We start from the raw sequence: 17,872 nt of genomic DNA, 5'->3' as shown, positions 1-17,872 counted from the left end.
GGGAAAATAAAACCTCTATTTAAAATAAAATACTGTCAATTGCCAACAAAGGCAAATGTTAAACACAACTACAGTGGGAGCAGGAATGCTTTACCGGAAACACAATGGGAGAGTGTGCAACGGGTTTAAGCAATGTGTAAAACTGCATGTGAGTAAAATGCGATGAAATTCTCACTGGAGCTTTACTCTCACTCTCTCCCTCTCTCTCTCGTTCCTTTCAGGCGATGAGGAGCGTGACCAGATCCCGGATGTGCTCGTCGCAGTAAGTTCTTTTTGTCTCCTTGGAGTTCTGCTACATCCTGGGTGTCGTTAGGAAGCAGTTGTGAGTAAAGTAGGTGCAGGTTGGGAGGAGGGGCAATGCATAGAAGCGCCCCTGCACACTCGCACACACTCCCCCCTGCACACTCGCACACACTCCCCCCTGCACACTCGCACACACTCCCCCCTGCACACTCGCACACACTCGCACACACTCCCCCTGCTCACACTCGCACACACTCGCACACTCCCCCTGCACACTCGCACACACTCGCACACACTCCCCCTGCACACTCGCACAGACTCCCCCCTGCACACTCGCACACACTCCCCCCTGCACACTCGCACGCACTCCCCCCTGCACACTCGCACGCACTCCCCCCTGCACACTCGTACGCACTCCCCCCTGCACACTCGCACACACTCCCCCCTGCACACTCGCACACACTCCCCCTGCACACTCGCACACACTCCCCCTGCACACTCGCACACACTCCCCCCTGCACACTCGCACACACTCCCCCTGCACACTCGCACACACTCCCCCTGCACACTCGCACACACTCCCCCTGCACACTCGCACACACTCCCCCCTGCACACTCGCACACACTCCCCCCTGCACACTCGCACACACTCCCCCCTGCACACTCGCACACACTCCCCCCTGCACACTCGCACACACTCCCCCCTGCACACTCGCACACACTCCCCCCTGCACACTCGCACACACTCGCACACACTCCCCCTGCTCACACTCGCACACACTCGCACACACTCCCCCTGCACACTCGCACACACTCGCACACACTCCCCCTGCACACTCGCACAGACTCCCCCCTGCACACTCGCACACACTCCCCCTGCACACTCGCACACACTCGCACACACTCCCCCTGCACACTCGCACAGACTCCCCCCTGCACACTCGCACACACTCGCACACACTCCCCCCTGCACACTCGCACACACTCCCCCCTGCACACTCGCACACACTCCCCCCTGCACACTCGCACACACTCCCCCCGCACACTCGCACACACTCCCCCCGCACACTCGCACACACTCCCCCCGCACACTCGCACACACTCCCCCCTGCACACTCGCACACACTCCCCCTGCACACTCGCACACACTCCCCCCTGCACACTCGCACACACTCCCCCTGCACACTCTCCCCCTGCACACTCGCACACACTCCCCCCTGCACACTCGCACACACTCCCCCCTGCACACTCGCACACACTCCCCCCTGCACACTCGCACACACTCCCCCTGCATACTCGCACACACTCCCCCTGCACACTCGCACACACTCCCCCCTGCACACTCGCACACACTCCCCCTGCACACTCGCACAGACTCCCCCCTGCACACTCGCACACACTCCCCCTGCACACTCGCACACACTCCCCCCGCTCACACTCGCACACACTCCCCCCTGCACACTCGCACACACTCCCCCTGCACACTCGCACACACTCCCCTCTGCACACTCACACACACTCCCTCCTGCACACTCGCACACACTCCCTCCACTCACACGCACATACTCTTCTCTCTCTCTTAGGCAGTCCTTCGGAACCGAGGATGACTTGCTTCCACATTAAAAATGAGTTCTCAGGTGACTGATGAGTCCAATGCGGGACCTACAGTCTCTGTCACAGGTGGGGCAGACGGTGGTTGTGGGGTGCTTGGGTTAACTTGCGCTCCTTGCGCTGCCCTTCCGCTTTCTCCCAGCGAAGAGACTCGAGGTGTTCGCCGCCTTCCCGAATGCTTCTCCTCCACTTTGTGTGGTCTTGGGCCAGGGATTCCCAGGCATCGGTGGGGATGTTACACTTTTTCAAGGAGGCTTTGAGGGTGTCCTTGAAGCATTTCCTCTGCCCACCCGGGGCTCTCTTGCCGTGTCGGAGCTCCGAGTAGAGCGCTTGTTTTGGGAGTCTCGTATCGGGCATGCGGACGATGTGACCCGTCCATCGGAGCTGATCGAGCGTGGTCAAAGCTTCGATGCTGGGGATGTTGGCCTGAGCAAGAACACTGACGTTGGTGCGCCTATCCTGCCAATGGATTTGCAGGATCTTGCGGAGGCAGCTCCTTCCACTCACGCACACAGACTATCCGTACACTCACACTCCCTCAACATACTTACATAAAACATACACACTCTCGCCACACAGCCACACACAAAAAAAAGAGAAAGAAAGCCAGTTATTTCCCTTCTGGTTTCCTGGCCTTGGAAACATGGCCTATCCCCAAGGGTAGAACTTGCAAGCAGCTGTCAATTACCGAAACTCCCCTCAGCAATATCCTCTAATTGACCTCAGGGTGTGACTAATTAGACCATATCTGCACAGGGAGTACCTGTGCAGCAGCCTCAAGAGGATAGTTCAGGTTAAACACAGCTCAAGTCAGCAGCTAACACATCACAACCGTGCCCCAAACCCCAGACTGCCCGTCAGCAAGACCCAGGAGAACTCCCCCTGCTCGTCTTCAAATGGTGCCATGGGGATCTTTTACATCCACCTGAGAGGGCAGACGGGGCCTCGGTTTAACATCACAGCCGAAAGACGGCACCTCCGACAGTGCAGCACCTCCCTCAGCACCGCGCTGGGAGCGTCTGGCTAGATTTCCCCGCTCAAGTGTCGGGATTGGGGTTTGAACCCACAACCTTCCAATTGCAGAGGCGAGAGCGTGTTACCAGCTTAGCCACGACCGACACGCTAAGTGGGCGCACCAAACAAATAACAAACGCTGTGTGGATTTGCTCACTAAGAAAAGTAGCAAATGACAAAAGAAGCTGTGCAGTGAAGCAAATGCCCCGCACTGGTGGATAAAGGGGACGGCGGATAAAGGGGATGGTAGATAATAGGAGGGTGGATAATGGAGGTTCCACTGCGATTAAGGAAATATGCGCAATCTTCTCTGCACCTGTTTTTTTTCAACAATCACTTCCTTATTAAGTTTCAAAAAAAGTTCGACTTCCTGTGAAGTGCTTCCATATGGCTGCATCCTGAGATCTCATTGTACAGTGGAGAGAGTGTAAGTAGCACAGCATTATCATTGACTGGACCTCTGGCTTTCCCTGTGTTTCTAGGTGACTGTTTAAAGGTGCCTCTACATTCCCTCTGTTTTTTTTTACTGTCTAGAGAGGTTGGTCTCCCCTTTTTACTTTTACAGTCAGTTGCCGGGTTCACTGGGCGCTGCTGCCGAGACCCCCAACCCCACACCCCCAACCCCCCCCCCCGCAGTTGTCGTATCAGTTCAAACGCATGGGGTCTGGTGCCCTGCCTTCATTTTGTTGAAACTGTCTCCCTTGATCTGGATTTTCACTGGTCTCCATTTTGTCATCGCTTCCTGTAGGGTTTAGAGACTGTAAATCATTACCCGCCCCTAGCAATGGAACTGAATCTGTGTTCGGACTGAAATGAAACCGGTTCTATCTGGGGTGGTCCTTTGTAGGGAGGAACGGCCAGGCTCAGGACACTATCGCAGGGTCCCCTGATGTCTCAGCAAGTTTACCCAGTGCGTAGCCAGGCCATAGAGACCATAGAATCATAGAAATTTACGGCACAGAAGGAGGCCATTTGGCCCATCCTGTCTGTGCCGGCTGACAAAGAGCTATCCAGCCTAATCCCACTTTCCAGCTCTTGGTCCGTAGCCCTGTAGGTTACGGCACTTCAAGCGCATATCCAAGTACTTTTTTAATGCGATGAGGGTTTCTGCCTCTCCCACCCTTTCAGGCAGTGAGTTCCAGACCCCCACCACCCTCTGGGTGAAAAGATTTCTCCTCAACTCCCCTCTAATCCTTCTACCAATTACTTTAAATCTCTGCCCCCTGGTTATTGACCTCTCTGCTAAGGGAAATAGTTCCTTCCCATCCACTCTATCTAGGCCCCTCATAACATTATGGTTGTGCCGAGTTAGCTGTTCTTAGCTGACGTGCTGGCAGTTCAGCAACAATTGACCTGGTTACAAAATAACAACAGAAAACGCTGGAAAAACTCAGCAGGCCAAGGCAGCATCCGTGGAGAGAGAAACAAAGTCAACGTTTCAGGTCGGAGACCCTTCGTTAGAACTGGAAAAAAACAGGAAAAGGGAATAGATTTTTAAGCAAGTTTAGGGGCTGGGAAAAGGGGGGAGGGGATGAAAGAACAAAAGGGAAGGTCAGAGATAGGATAGAAAGCCGGAGAGATAAAGAGACATTGAGAGATATTGAACGCCAGAGGAGGTGGTGATGGGACAGGTAAAGGAACAAAGGATGGCTCAAGATGAGGTGTGAATTGCGCTGGCAGAATGAAAGACAGCTGCCATGTGGGGGAGAAGAACAGAAGGCACAAACAAAAAGTGTGGATTAAAATTAAAAATAAATAAATAAATAAAATTATATAATATATATATGTGATAGGGGCCAAGGTTATGATCTGAAATTGTGACAGGTTGGGTGATTGGGCAGAAGCGTGGCAGATGCAATATAACGTGGATAAATGCGAGGTTATTCACTTTGGTGTCACAAACAGAAAGGCAGACTATTATTTGAATGGCAATAGATTGGGAGAAGGGGAAGTGCAACGAGACCTGGGTGTCCTTGTGCACCAGCCGCTGAAGGTAAGCATGCAGGTGCAGCAGGCGGTGAAGAAGGCAAATGGTATGTTGGCCTTCGTAGCGAGAGGGTTCGAGTACAGGAGCAAGGATGTCTTGCTGCAGTTGTACAGGGCCTTGGTGAGACCACATCTTGAGTATTGTGTGCAGTTTTGGTCGCCTTATCTGAGGAAGGAAGTTCTTGCCATGGAAGGAGTTCAACGAAGATTCACCAGGCTGATATCTGGGATGGCAGGAATGACATATGAGGAGAGATTGGGTCGATTGGGCTTATACTCGCTGGAGTTTAGAAGAATGAGAGGGGATCTCATCGAAACTTATAAAATTCTGACAGGTCTGGACAAACTAGATGCAGGTAGAATGTTCCCGATGGTCGGAGAGTCCAGAACCAGGGGTCATAGTCTAAGGATAAGGGGTAAGCCATTTAGGACAGAGATGAGGAAGAATTTCTTCACCCAGAGAGTGGTGAACCTGTGGAATTCTCCACCACAGAAGGCGGTTGAGGCCAAGTCTTTAAATATATTCAAGAAGGAGTTAGATATATTTCTTAGAGCTAAAGGTATCAAGGGATATGGAGAGAAGGCAGGGACAGGGTACTGAATTTGGATGATCAGCCATGATCTCATTGAATGGCGGAGCAGGCTCGAGGGGCCGAATGGCCTACTCCTGCTCCTATCTTCTATGTTTCTATGTTTCTATGTTCCGCAAAGCGGTCACCCAATCTGCGTTTGGCCTCCCCAATGTAGAGGAGACCACATCGTGAGCTGGTTACTCCTGGGGTAGGGAAGGTGAAAATGACCACGGGTTCTTGATCCTGTGGCCCCTGCTGGAAAGTCCGTATGTGTGTGGAATCCCCGGGCGGTAAGTATTTCCCCATCAGTGCCACTGCCCTGGGGGATTCAAATCACCACCCAGTTCATTAAAATTCAGGTTGCATTAAAATTGCTGTGCTCGCAGGCAACGGGCTTGGCAAAGTTTGGAAATCGCTTTCATCAAGTGGCACAAGCGGACGCCAAATGAGTTGATGCGCACGGAAAAGGGTGCGTCAATGATGACCCGGTACACAGATTGACATGGAATAGACCGCGCAGAAACAGGCCATTCGGCCCAACTAGTCTGCGCTGGTGTTTATGCTCCACACGAGTCTCCTCCCATTCCATCCACCTCATCTCAGCCTTTCAGCATATCTTCCTATTCCTTTTACTCTCGTGTACTCCCCTAGTTTCCTTTTGAAAGCATCTAAGCTATTTGCCTCAACCACTTCCTGTGGTGGCGAGTTCCACATTCTAACCACTCTCTGAGTAAAGAAATTTCTCCTTATTTCCTTATTGGATTTATTAGTAACTATCTGGTACTTTTGGATTCTCCCGCAAGTGGAAACATTCTCTCCACATCTGCCCTGTCCAACCCATTCACAAAGTTATAGACCTCTATCAGGTCACCTCTTAACCTTCTCTGTTCCAAGGAGAACAGTCCGAACTTTTCCAACCTCTCCTCATAACTGAAGTCCCTCATCCCTGGTAACATCCTGGTGAACCCCCTCCGTACCCTCTCTAAGGCCTTTACATCTTTCCTGATGTGTGAGGCCCACAAGTTGTCCACAATACTCCAGCTGAGGCCTAACCAGTGATTTATAAAGTTCTAGCCTGATCTCTTTGCTTTTATATTCTATTCCTCTCTTTATAAACCCAAGTAACCCAGATGCTTTTTAACCACCTTATCGACTTGCCCTGCCACCTTTAAGGATGTGTGTATATGGACACCAAGGTCTTTCTGCTCATCTATACTTTCCAAAACCGTGCCATTTACAGTGCACTGTCTTTCCATGTTAGTCCTCCTAAAGTGCATCACTTCACACTTCTCCGCATTGAGCTCCATCTGCTGCGCTTCTGCCCATTTCACCATCCTGACCGTCACCCTGAAGCCTATAACCATCCTCATCACTATCTACTACTTTGCCAAGTTAGGTATCATCTGCAAACTTTATAATGCTGCTCCCTACATCCGAATCTCTCAGTTCTGCTGCCATCCCCATTCTCGTGGTGGGAATGAGGAAGATGTGCGCGGGTGCGGTCTATCAGTGTCGCTGCTGCTGTTCTTCCTCTTCCTCTTGCTGCCATTGGCTCTGTAACACTCCAGATGTCACACTGTCACATATGCAAATTTTTCCCTCAATCATTTCCAATATACAGGGAAACTTCTCCACCAACAGAAAATACCTTGTAATTGAAGTCTGGAGTCAAGCTTTTTAAAAAAAAGTAAAGAAAGAAAGTCGGTCTGACCTCGAGTTAACCCGAAGATTGGTTTAAGAACAATTAGCCTCTAACTGACCCGAGGATCAGCTTAAGAACGATTAGCCTCCAATTGACCCAAGGATCGGTTTAATAACAAATCTTTGAAGGTGGCGGGACAAGTTAATACGGCTGGTAAAAAGCATAAAGGTCCTTGGCTCCATAAATAAAGGCACAGGGCTGGATTTTGCCAATGAGGCGCTTTTGGAGGCGGGACTCCCACTTGTCGGGTTTTAGTCCCGCCTCCATCGACTTCTGGCCAACCCACGCTATTTTCCCTTGATTGACCTTGTTAAGCCCGCCCAGTGGGCTTAGCAGGCCAATTAAGGGAAAGCCGGTTACAGAGAATGTCAAAACTTTTTGACAGATGAATTGTCATCGTTTGACAGCTCTGTGAAGCTGTCAAACACTGACATTCTCTGTAGTTTGATGAGTTCTTGAATTCAAGACCTCATCAAACCTCTTTCTTTTGTAGAAATTAGATAGTTGTTGCATCGGAGAATGCAACGGCCATCTGTCATCTCTGCCGCGGAGGTGCGAGACTCTCCGCATACCCACCGATTGAAGCCTGCAGGAAGAAATAAAGGTAAATACAATTTTTCTAACACTTTGCACTTACCTCAGATACTCACCTCTCCACACTTGCACCCATCACTCACCTCCACAGCGCACCTTTGGACCCCGCAGGCCCCCGCAGACCCACTACTCGCCTCAGTGACCCTGGCAGGCTTCGGAGCCTTCGGGAAACCCGCACTTGTGAGGACAAAAAGGGGATAATCGTCTTTTCTGCCTGTTAACTACCTGTTAACAGGCAGTTAATAGGCTTTAATCCCTTCCCGCCTCCAAGGAGACAAGACCCAGCGCGGGACGGCTACCCGCCTCCTGGCAAGATGGCATGGAGGTGGGTTGGGCACCCGCCCCCAAATTCTGCCATTTTCCCGGCAGTCCCGCCTCCCCAGGGCTGGAAAAATCGCCCCCAATGAATACAAAAGCAAAGAAGTTGTGGTAAACCTTTATAAATCACTGGTTTGGCCTCAGCTGGGGTATTGTCTTCAATTCTGGGCACCACACTTTAAGGAATGATGTCAAGGCCTTGGAGAGGGTGCAGAGGAGATTTACTAGAATGGTCCCAGGGATGAGGGACTTCAATTATGTGGAGAGAGTAGAGAAGCTGGAAATGTTCTCCTTAGTGCAACGAAGGTTAAGGGAAGATTTAATAGAGGCGTTCAAAATCATGAGGGGTTTTGATAGAGTAGACAGGGAGAAACTGTTTCCACTGGCAGGAGGGTCGGTAACCAGAGGACACGGGTTTAAGATAATTGGCAAAAAATTCAGGGGGAAAGTGAGAAGAATTTTGTTTTATGCAGTGAGTTGTGATCTGGAATGCGTTGCCTGAAAGGGCAGTGGAAGCAGATTCAATATAGTAACCTTTGAAAGGGAATTGGATAAATACTTGAAAAGGATAAATTTGCAGGGCTACGGGGAAAGAGCAGGGGGGACTGGGACTAATTGGAGAGCTCTACCAAAGAGCCGGCACAGGCACGATGGGCCGAATGGCCTCCTTCTGTGCTGTATCATTCTCTGATTCAATTAATTAGGCTCTAATTAACCCAGGAAAGCGCACCAATTAGAACCTGTGGCCTTAAAGAGACACACTAAGTTACACACAGTCACATTTTAGCAGCAGAATGTCCTTATAAGCAGAGTACAAAATAAGAACATAAGAACATAAGAAATAGGAGCAGGAGTCGGCCATTCGGCCCCTCGAGGCTGCTCCGCCATTCAATGAGATCATGGCTGATCTTCTGCCTCAACTCCATTCACCGGCCCTATCGCCATATCCCTTGATGCCCTTACTAGTCAGAAATCTATCAACTTCTGTCTTGAATATACCCAATGACTGAGCCTCCACAGCCCTCTGGGGTAGAGAATTCCAAAGATTCACCACCCTCTGTGTGAAGAAATTTCTTCTCATCTCAGTCCTGAATGGCCTACCCTTTATCCTGAGGCTGTGGCCCCTGGTTCTAGACTCCCCAGCCAGGGGAAACATTCTCCCAGCATCCACCCTATCAAGCCCTGTAATAATTTTGTCTGCTTCAATGAGATAAAATGATTTGCTATGAGCGGTACAGTGGGAGATTTGCTAGTTCGGTTAATAAGTTCAACAGAAGATTCTGACCACCTCTCATGTAAAACTCCTCCATTGTTGGATTAGAGTGAAAGGGGTTAATAGCCAGGCCCTGCCTGGTGCAAATGGTTGGACTTTGGGTTCTGAATGTAAAGTCTAAGGTTTCCATACGTGAAGGGGAGGAGCACTCTGTGAGGAACAGCTGGGGCTGAGGACAAACAAAACTGCATTCGTTCCACTTGGGCAGCCCCATCCCAGGGACCCTGTCTCTTTGGTTACATCCAGGCACAAGGGAGGCCGCTGCCTTCGCCAGAATCACTTAATTGTGTTCCCATCTTGTGCTGATAAGCGCAGCAGTGTGATACGGCATATTCTGTTGAGAGCACAGTGCAGGATTTGTACAGGTTTTATTATTAGGAAAGGTCAGTGTAAGTTCAAGGCTGGCCGAGGGAATAAAGGCATGAAAGTGCAGGCCGCGAGACAACAGAAAATGACTGTAGCTGGGGACAAGCTGCCTGCTTTTCCGTTGGTGCCGAATTCGGATTCCGGGATACGGGCATTCGGAAATATCTCAGCTCCACAGAGAGCCTCATGGGCAGCGAGCATGGCTCAGAGAACCAGCACAGTAGTGCCTTACCAAGGACCCTCGCTGACAGTGCAGCCTCCCAAAGTGACCCTTTATGTCCCTAACAAGGAAGCCTGATTTCATAGAATCATAGAATGGAACAGCACCGAAGGAGGCCATTTGACCCATCATACCTGTGCTTGCTCTTTGAAAGAGCTCTCCAATTAGTCCCACTCCCCCTCTTTCCCCACATCCCTGCAAATGTTTCCCCTTCAAGTGTTTATCCAATTCCCGTTTGAAAGTTACTATTGAATCTGCTCCCACTGCCCTTCCAGATCACAACTCGCTGCGTAAAAAAATTCCCCTCATCTCCCCTCTGATTCTTTTGCCAAATACCTTAAATCTGTGTCCTCTGGTTACCGACCCTTCAACCACTGGAAACAGTTTCTCCTTATTAACTCTATCAAAACCCTTTATGATTTTGAACACCTCTATCAAATCTCCCCTTTAACCTTCTCTGCTCTAAGGAGAACTATCCCAGCTTCACCAGTCTCTCCACGTAATTAAAGTCCCGCAACCCCGGTACCATTCTAGTAAATCTCTATTAAATCCTAATAATCAGCGAGTTAGCTGACAGATGCCAATCTCCTCAAATCCTAATTAAACAGCAGCTTAGCCGACCTCCAATCTGAGTAGCAATGCCTGCCTCTTGGAGCATTTACAACTTCTCAGTCATTCCTTGTCGTCAGAAGAAATATTTTCTACGCAGGAGGTCATTTTACCTTAACCCGCCCGACGGTAAACTGACGGGATCGGATAGCCTAATCCCTATTTTTAACCCTGAAGTGTGGGCTTCCCGATGGCTCCAAACCACCCCAAGTTAGCGAGGCGGGCCGTTGGGCTGAAGGACTTGGAGGGTTCGAGATGTCCGGTGTTCAGGTGAGTGATGGGTGCATGAGTGCAGAGGTAAGTGTATTTGGTGTGTGTAAAGTGTTTAAATAAGTTTTACTTACCTTTACAGGCTTCCTTCCTTCAGGTCTCGGGAGTCCCTCATCTCACCGGCACAGAAAGCAGAATGGCCGCGAGCTGTCAAAATCTGCAGCCTCTGCTTTCTGTTCTGGAGAGATCTCTAAATCAGCCTGAGAGGAAGGAATTAACTTAGAGTATAGATTGTCAGTGTTTGACAGCTTCAAAGAGTTGTCAAACGCTGATATTTCATCTGTCAAAAGCTCTTGACAGATGAAATGTCGATCTGTGACATCACCTGTTGCCGGGTGGCCCTTAATTGGCCTGCTGAGCCCACTGGGCGGCTCAACAAGGTCAATCAAGTGAAAATCGAGTGGGTTGGCCACAACTCGATGGAGGAGGGACTACAACCCCAAAAGTGGGAGTCCCGCCTCCTACTCGCCTCCATTGATAAAATCCAGCCCTCTGGGCGTGATCTCGCCAGCCCTGGGGAGGCGGGTTTGGAGGCGGGACTGCCGGGAAAATGGAGCTATCCCCGATATCCTGGCCACAATTTATCTCTCAACCAACGCCATCAAAACAGGTTAACTGGTCATTACTTTGCTGTGTCAGCCGTGGCTCAGTGGTACCTTTGAGTCAGGAGATCGTGGGTTCAAGTCTCACTCCAGACACATGAGCGCAAAGATCCAGGCGGACACTCCAATGCAGTGCTGAGGGAGCGCTGCACTGTTGGGGGGGTACCGTCTTTTAAATGAGATGGACGCAAAAGATCCCACGGCACTATTTCAAAGAAGGGCCGGGAGGTTCTCCCAGGTGTCCTGACTAATAATCTAATATTTATCCTTCAACCACCATCACTAAAACTGAGGGGGCGATTTTGTCAATGGAGGCGCGTTGGAGGCAGGACTGCTGCTTGTCAGGTTTTAGTCCCGCCTCCATCGACTTGTGGCCAACCCACACTATTTTCCCTTCATTGACCTTGTTAAGCCCGCCCAGCGGGTTTAGCATGCCGATTAAGGGGAAGCTGTCATCACTGACATTCTCTGTTGCTTGATGAGTTCTTGAATTCAAGACTTATCAAACCTCTTTTGTGAGCAGAAATTAGATGGTTGTTGCATTGGAGAATGCAGCAGCCATCTGTCATCTCTGCCGGTGAGATGCGAGACTCTCCGCATCCCCAACTGTTGAAGCCTGCAGGAACAAACAAAGGCAAGTAAACATTTTCTATCACTTTTCACTCACCTCACATACTTACCTCTCCACACTTGCACTTACCTCCACAGCGCACTTTTGCACCCCTCTGACCCCCGCAGACCCACTGCTCGCCTCGGTGACCCTGGCAGGGTTTCCTGACGTCGGAAAGCCCACGCCTCTGGTAGAAAAATGGGGATAACCCTCTCAGCTGCCTGTTAACTACCTGTAATTCCCCTTCCTGCCTCCAGGAGACGAGACCCGGCGCGGGTCGGCTACCCGCCTCCTGGGAAGATGGCACGGGAGGCGGGTTGTGGGCGGGATGGGCACCCGCCCCCAGATTCTGCCATTTTCCCGGCTGTCCCGCCTCCAAACCCGCCTCTCCAGGGCTGGCATGATCGTGCCCAGAGTATCTGGTCATTTATCTCATTGCTGTTTGTGGGAGCTTGCTGTGTGCAAATTGGCTGCCTCGTTTCCTACATTACAACAGTGACCAAACTTCAAAAAGCACTTCATTGGCTGTAAAGAGCTTTGGGATGTCCCGAGGACATAAAAGGCGCGATAGAAATGCAAGTCCTTTTCTTCTTTTATATATCCCCCGCAGCTCCCATTTATACCTGACACCTTTCAGACGGCAAAATGTCCCCAGGGCGCTTTACAGAGAAGGAAGCGAACAGGGAGTAGGAGAGAAGCTAAGGGAGGTGATCCAAAGCACGGCCAAAGTGGAGTCTTTCTGAAGGAGGAGGGGGTGAGAGAGAGAGACAGAGAGAGACAGAGAGAGTGGCCCCACGGCCAGCCAGTCAGCCAAAGGGTTAAGGAATTGGAACTGACCACTTTTCAGAGGCCAGTGACATTTCTGCACGGTTTAGAACATCTGTGCTTTACGGCCTTCAGCAGATGGCTATCGAGAGGTTTAAAGAGACAGTATGGCTTTTGTCTGGCCTACAGTGGCTGTTTCTTCCAAACTCATAAAAAACAAATCTCTGTGACAGCCCCTCCCCTTAACAGAATCAAACCTTTTATTTTTTTTTTAAAAAAAGGTAATTGAATATTTGGAAACTTCAATTTAATTTAAAAGGTAATTTCCATAAAAACTACACAACATTTTTTATTTGCAGTTAAGGGCCCAATTTTCCTCAGTGGTTAGTTTTGTCATGATAAAAGTAAGATGTGAGTAATCGGGCGAGCAGAGGGACACTGTGCCTTTAATTTATATCCCTACGCTGAAGGGGCAATTTTACCATAGTTACTGATTTCAGCTCAGGAACTACAGGAGAGTAGGAGAATTTTTTTTCACACAAAGGGCTATCGGAATATGGACTATATTACCACAAGGGCTGATGAAGCTAAGTCAATCACAACCTTTAAAAAAAGGAAGACTTGCATTTATGTAGCACCTTTCAGGATGTCCCGAAGTGTTTTACAGCCAATGAAGTACTTTTGCCATGTAGTCACTGTTATAAAGTAGGAAGGAAAGATTTGAGTTTACACAGGTACAATGGGCCGAATGGCCTCCTTCTGTGCTGTATGATTCTGTGAACTTAAGGCGGGGGGGGGGACCATTTAGCATGCTGGACCTTCACTGTCTATCTGCTGGTCCCTCAGCAGCCAACACCTCTTCTAAAGAAAAAGAAAGACTTGCATTTATATAATGCCTTTCACAACCTCAGAACGTCGCAAAGTGCTTTACAGCCAATGATATACTTTTTGTGAAGTGTAGTCACTGTTGGAAATGCGGCAGCCAATTTGTGCACAGCAAGCTCCCACAAACAGCAATGTGATAATGACCAGACAATCTGTTTTTGTGCTGCTGATTGAGGGATAAATATTGGCCCAGGATAACTCCCCTGCTCTTCTTTGAAATAGTGCCGTGGGATCTTTTACGTCCACCTGAGAGAGCAGACGGGGCCTCGGTTTAATGTCTCATCCGAAAGGCTGGACCTCCGACAGTGCAGCACTCCCTCAGCACTGCACTGGGGTGTCAGCCTAGATTTTTGTGCTCAAGTCTCTGGAAGCGGGACTTGAACCCACAACCTTCTAACAAAGAAACAAGGGTGCGGCCCATTGAGCCACTGGCTGCCACACTAGAACCTTCAGCATTAGGGACATGTACTAATTCTGATGTAACCCCACTATTTAAAAAAGGTGGTAGAGAGAAAACGGGGAATTATAGACCGGTAAGCCTGACATCGGTAGTGAGGAAAATGCTAGAGTTCATTATAAAAGATGTAATAGCAGAGCACTTGGAAAACAGTGACAGGATCGGACAAAGTCAACATGGATTTACAAAAGGTAAATCATGCTTGACTAATCTACTGGAATTTTTTGAGGATGTAACTGGTAGAATAGATAAGGGAGAACCAGTGGATGTGGTGTATTTGGACTTCCAGAAGGTTTTCGATAAGGTCCCGCATAAGAGATTAGCGTACAAAGTTAAAGCACATGGGATTGGGGGTAAGGTACTGTCTTGGATAGAGAACTGGTTGGCAGACAGGAAGCAAAGAGTTGGAATAAACGGGTCTTTTTCCGAGTGGCAGGAAGTGACTAGTGGGGTACTGCAGGGATCGGTGCTAGGACCCCAGCTATTCACAATATATATAAATGATCTAGACGAGGGAACTAGATGTAATATCTCCAAGTTTGCAGATGACACAAAGCTGGGTGGGTGTGTGTAGAGGATGCAGAGAAGCTCCAGTATGATTTGGACAGGTTGGGTGATTGGGCAGATGCATGGCAAATGCAGTATAATGTGGATAAAACAGGAAGACAGATTATTATCTGAATGGCAATAGATTGGGAAAAGTGGAAGTGCAACGAGACCTGGGTGTCCTTGTGCACCAGTCGCTGAAGGTAAGCATGCAGGTGCAGCAGGCGGTTAAGAAGGCAAATGGTATGTTGGCCTTCATAGCGAGAGGATTCGAGTACAGGAACAAGGATGTCTTGCTGCAGTTGTACAGGGCCTTGGTGAGACCACACCTTGAGTATTGTGTGCAGTTTTGGTCGCCTTATCTGAGGAAGGATGTTCTTGCGAAGTGCAGCGAAGATTCATCAGACTGATACCTGGGATGGCAGGAATGACGTATGAGGAGAGATTGGGTTGATTGGGCTTATACTCGCTGGAGTTTAGAAGAATGAGAGGGGATCTCATTGAAACTTATAAAATTCTAACAGGACTAGACCGACTAGATGCAGGAAGGATGTTCCTGATGGCGGGGGAGTCCAGAACCAGGGGTCAGAGTCTAAGGATAAGGGGTAAGCCATTTAGGATTGAGATGAGGAGGAATTTCTTCACCCAGAGAGTGGTGAACCTGTGGAATTCTCTACCACACAAGGCAGTTGAGGCCAATTCATTAAATATATTCAAGAAGGAGTTAGATATATTTCTTAAGGCTAAAGGGATCAATGGATATGGGGAGAAAGCAGGGACAGGGTACTGAATTTGGATGATCAGCCATGATCTCATTAAATGGTGGAACAGGCTCGAGGGGCCAAATGGCCTACTCCTGCTCCTATCGTCTATGTTTCAATATTTCTATTTACTTCCATCCTGTGCAGCCTCATCCTTGTCGCTAAATAATGGAGACAAAAGTGTGTGTATCTAGTATATGGAGATAGACATACAGTTTAGGATGAACACGATCCACATCAGGTGCATTCCTCCAACTGTGCAAGAACCAGCACCTTCCCTCCCCCCCTTATTAAATAAACCGTTTTCTCTTTTGTGGCCAGTTAATGACTCGTGATACAAGGGCCCACCCCCTAGGGCTTTAGGTAGCAAATTTTAAATTGTGCACAATTCTTCCAAGTGCAGCCCCTATTACCCCTATGCACACTGTTGCATGCATCCCTATGGGGGAGGGAGGAATCTGAAGACATGCTCCCATAAACATCATTTGAATTTTTTACATTATATTTGCTGTATTTTGCTTAATGTTAGACTCTTTTTAACTTTACAACTGTTCACTTTTATTCCAAAAAATGTTTTTTTTACAGGAAAGGTAAGTGACATTCAGATTAATCTGTATTCAACAGACCAAAGAAACCATTACTTCCCCCTTCCCAAAGGGTTACAGAACCAAGGCGGATCGGTGGAGTTAAGCTACAGATCAGCCATGACCTGATTGAATGGCAGAAGAGTCTCGAGGAGCTGAATGGCCGGCTCCTGCTCCTATATAAAGGCATATTCCTCTTTCACACAGACAATCTCCTCTAACCTATCCCACAGTTGACAGAGACAGTCTACCCCTTCCAACCTCCTTCAGTTGATGATGGAATTCTTCGCTCCCCCCGCAACCGCCCCCGCCCCCCCCCCCACACACCCTCCCCTCACAGTTCCCAAAGGCACTCTCCTTATTTGGTAATCTTCTCCCTGCCCTGTCCCAGCTGCAGTTCCTACCTGATGCTTCTTGCTTTGTTCAGGGAGTGGGCTCTGTGTCGCATGTCGGGGATTCCCGATCTATTGGAAGAGCAGGAGTCTCCACTTGCAGCAGCCGGCTGGATTGAAGCAGGGACACCAGCTACGAGATACAGCCAGGCACAGCAGTGAGGCAGGCATCAGGAAGCAGAAAGGCAGCAATTTCCCACCTGGTTTCCTCGGGGCGCTGGGCTGCCACTCCAGCTATGCCCCCCTTGTTCACAAATTGCTCCAGTTCTTGGCCTCTTGCTCATCGCAAGTTTGGCTTTCAAACATCAAATGTTGGCTGTGGCTCAGTGGGTAGCACTCTTGCCTCTGAGTTAGAAGGTCGTGGGTTCATAATCCCACTCCTGAAACTTTAGCACAAAATCTAGGCTGACGCTCCAATGCAGTGCTGAGGGAGTGCTGCACTGTCGGAGGTGCCGTCTTTTAGAAGCGATGTTAAACTAAGGCCTCGTCTGCTCTCTCAGGTGGACATAAAAGATCCCATGGCATTATTTCAAAGAAGAGCCAGGGGAGTTCTACCCAGTGTCCTCACCCCTCAACCAACATCATTAACAAATTATCTAATCATTATCACATTGCTGTTTGTGGGAGCTTGCTGTGCGCAAATTAGCTTCTGCGATCCTACAACAGTGACTACACTTCAAAAGTATTTCATTGGCTGTTAAGCGCTTTGGGATATCCTGAGGTTGCGAAAGACTCTGTATAAATGAAAGTCTTTCTTTCTATAAAAGCAGTTTGAATTCACAGGATAACGTGAGCCATGTTTTTTTACACCAGTACATCCACTTTGGCAACCTGGCATACATAAAGTAAGTTGCCTTCTATTTTCAGTTGTAGTGCCTTCATTGGTACATCCTTCTTATCGTTTCTTGGTGCAAGTAGAGCATTTCTTGCATACACGTATGCGATAACATTTTGGGATCTAGTCTATGAGTAATTTGAGACTTGATGCGTGGTAAGTGTAGCGAGCTCGGGAGGAACAGGTGACATTGGACCTCTGGTTCTCAAAGCTCTCCACCATTGGGGGTTTCCCTCGCCTCATGTCTGGCTCTGTAGACTCATTGATAGAGATTGAACGCTGTGATTATCCAACAACTCCATTATCGTCATATCATGTGACTACCAGGATGGTAGAAGGCGAACTCGATGGACCTTGGTCTTATTTCATCTAGCAATTCTACGTGCAACTTCCACCTTTAACTTCATCACTAAATATATTCTGCATCTCCATATTAAGAGTATCTGAAATAACAACAGAAAATGCTGTAAAATCTCAGCAGGTCAGGCAACAGCCGTGGAGAGAAATTTGAGTTGACGTTTCGGGTCGAACCCTTCTTCAAAACTGGAAAGAAAAGAAAATAGATCGAAGGCAGGGCTGCGATCGGACAAAAGAAGTGAAAGAAACAAAAGAAGTGAAAGAGACAATAAAAGGTATTCGAAGCTAGACAAGATGGTA

At 48.9% G+C, this 17,872-nt stretch overlaps 1 protein-coding gene across 1 annotated transcript in view; it reads left to right on the top strand.

The window, feature by feature from the left end:
* Positions 1-17,872, top strand: part of rgmd (RGM domain family, member D) — a 129,090-nt gene that overhangs the window by 82,517 nt on the left and 28,701 nt on the right. The window contains exon 2 of the mRNA XM_086004508.1: positions 222-262. Within this exon, the coding sequence (XP_085860634.1) occupies positions 225-262 (38 nt within the window). The 5' untranslated portion in view covers positions 222-224. The remainder of the gene's footprint in view (positions 1-221; positions 263-17,872) is intronic.

This window comes from Somniosus microcephalus, chromosome 13 (assembly GCF_052327205.1).
Source record: "Somniosus microcephalus isolate GS21.2 chromosome 13, FLI_Smic_1.0, whole genome shotgun sequence".
NCBI classification, from domain to species: Eukaryota; Metazoa; Chordata; class Chondrichthyes; order Squaliformes; family Somniosidae; genus Somniosus; species Somniosus microcephalus.
The sequence above is the reverse complement of the archived record's forward strand: the minus strand, read 5'-3'. Positions and strand labels throughout refer to the sequence as shown.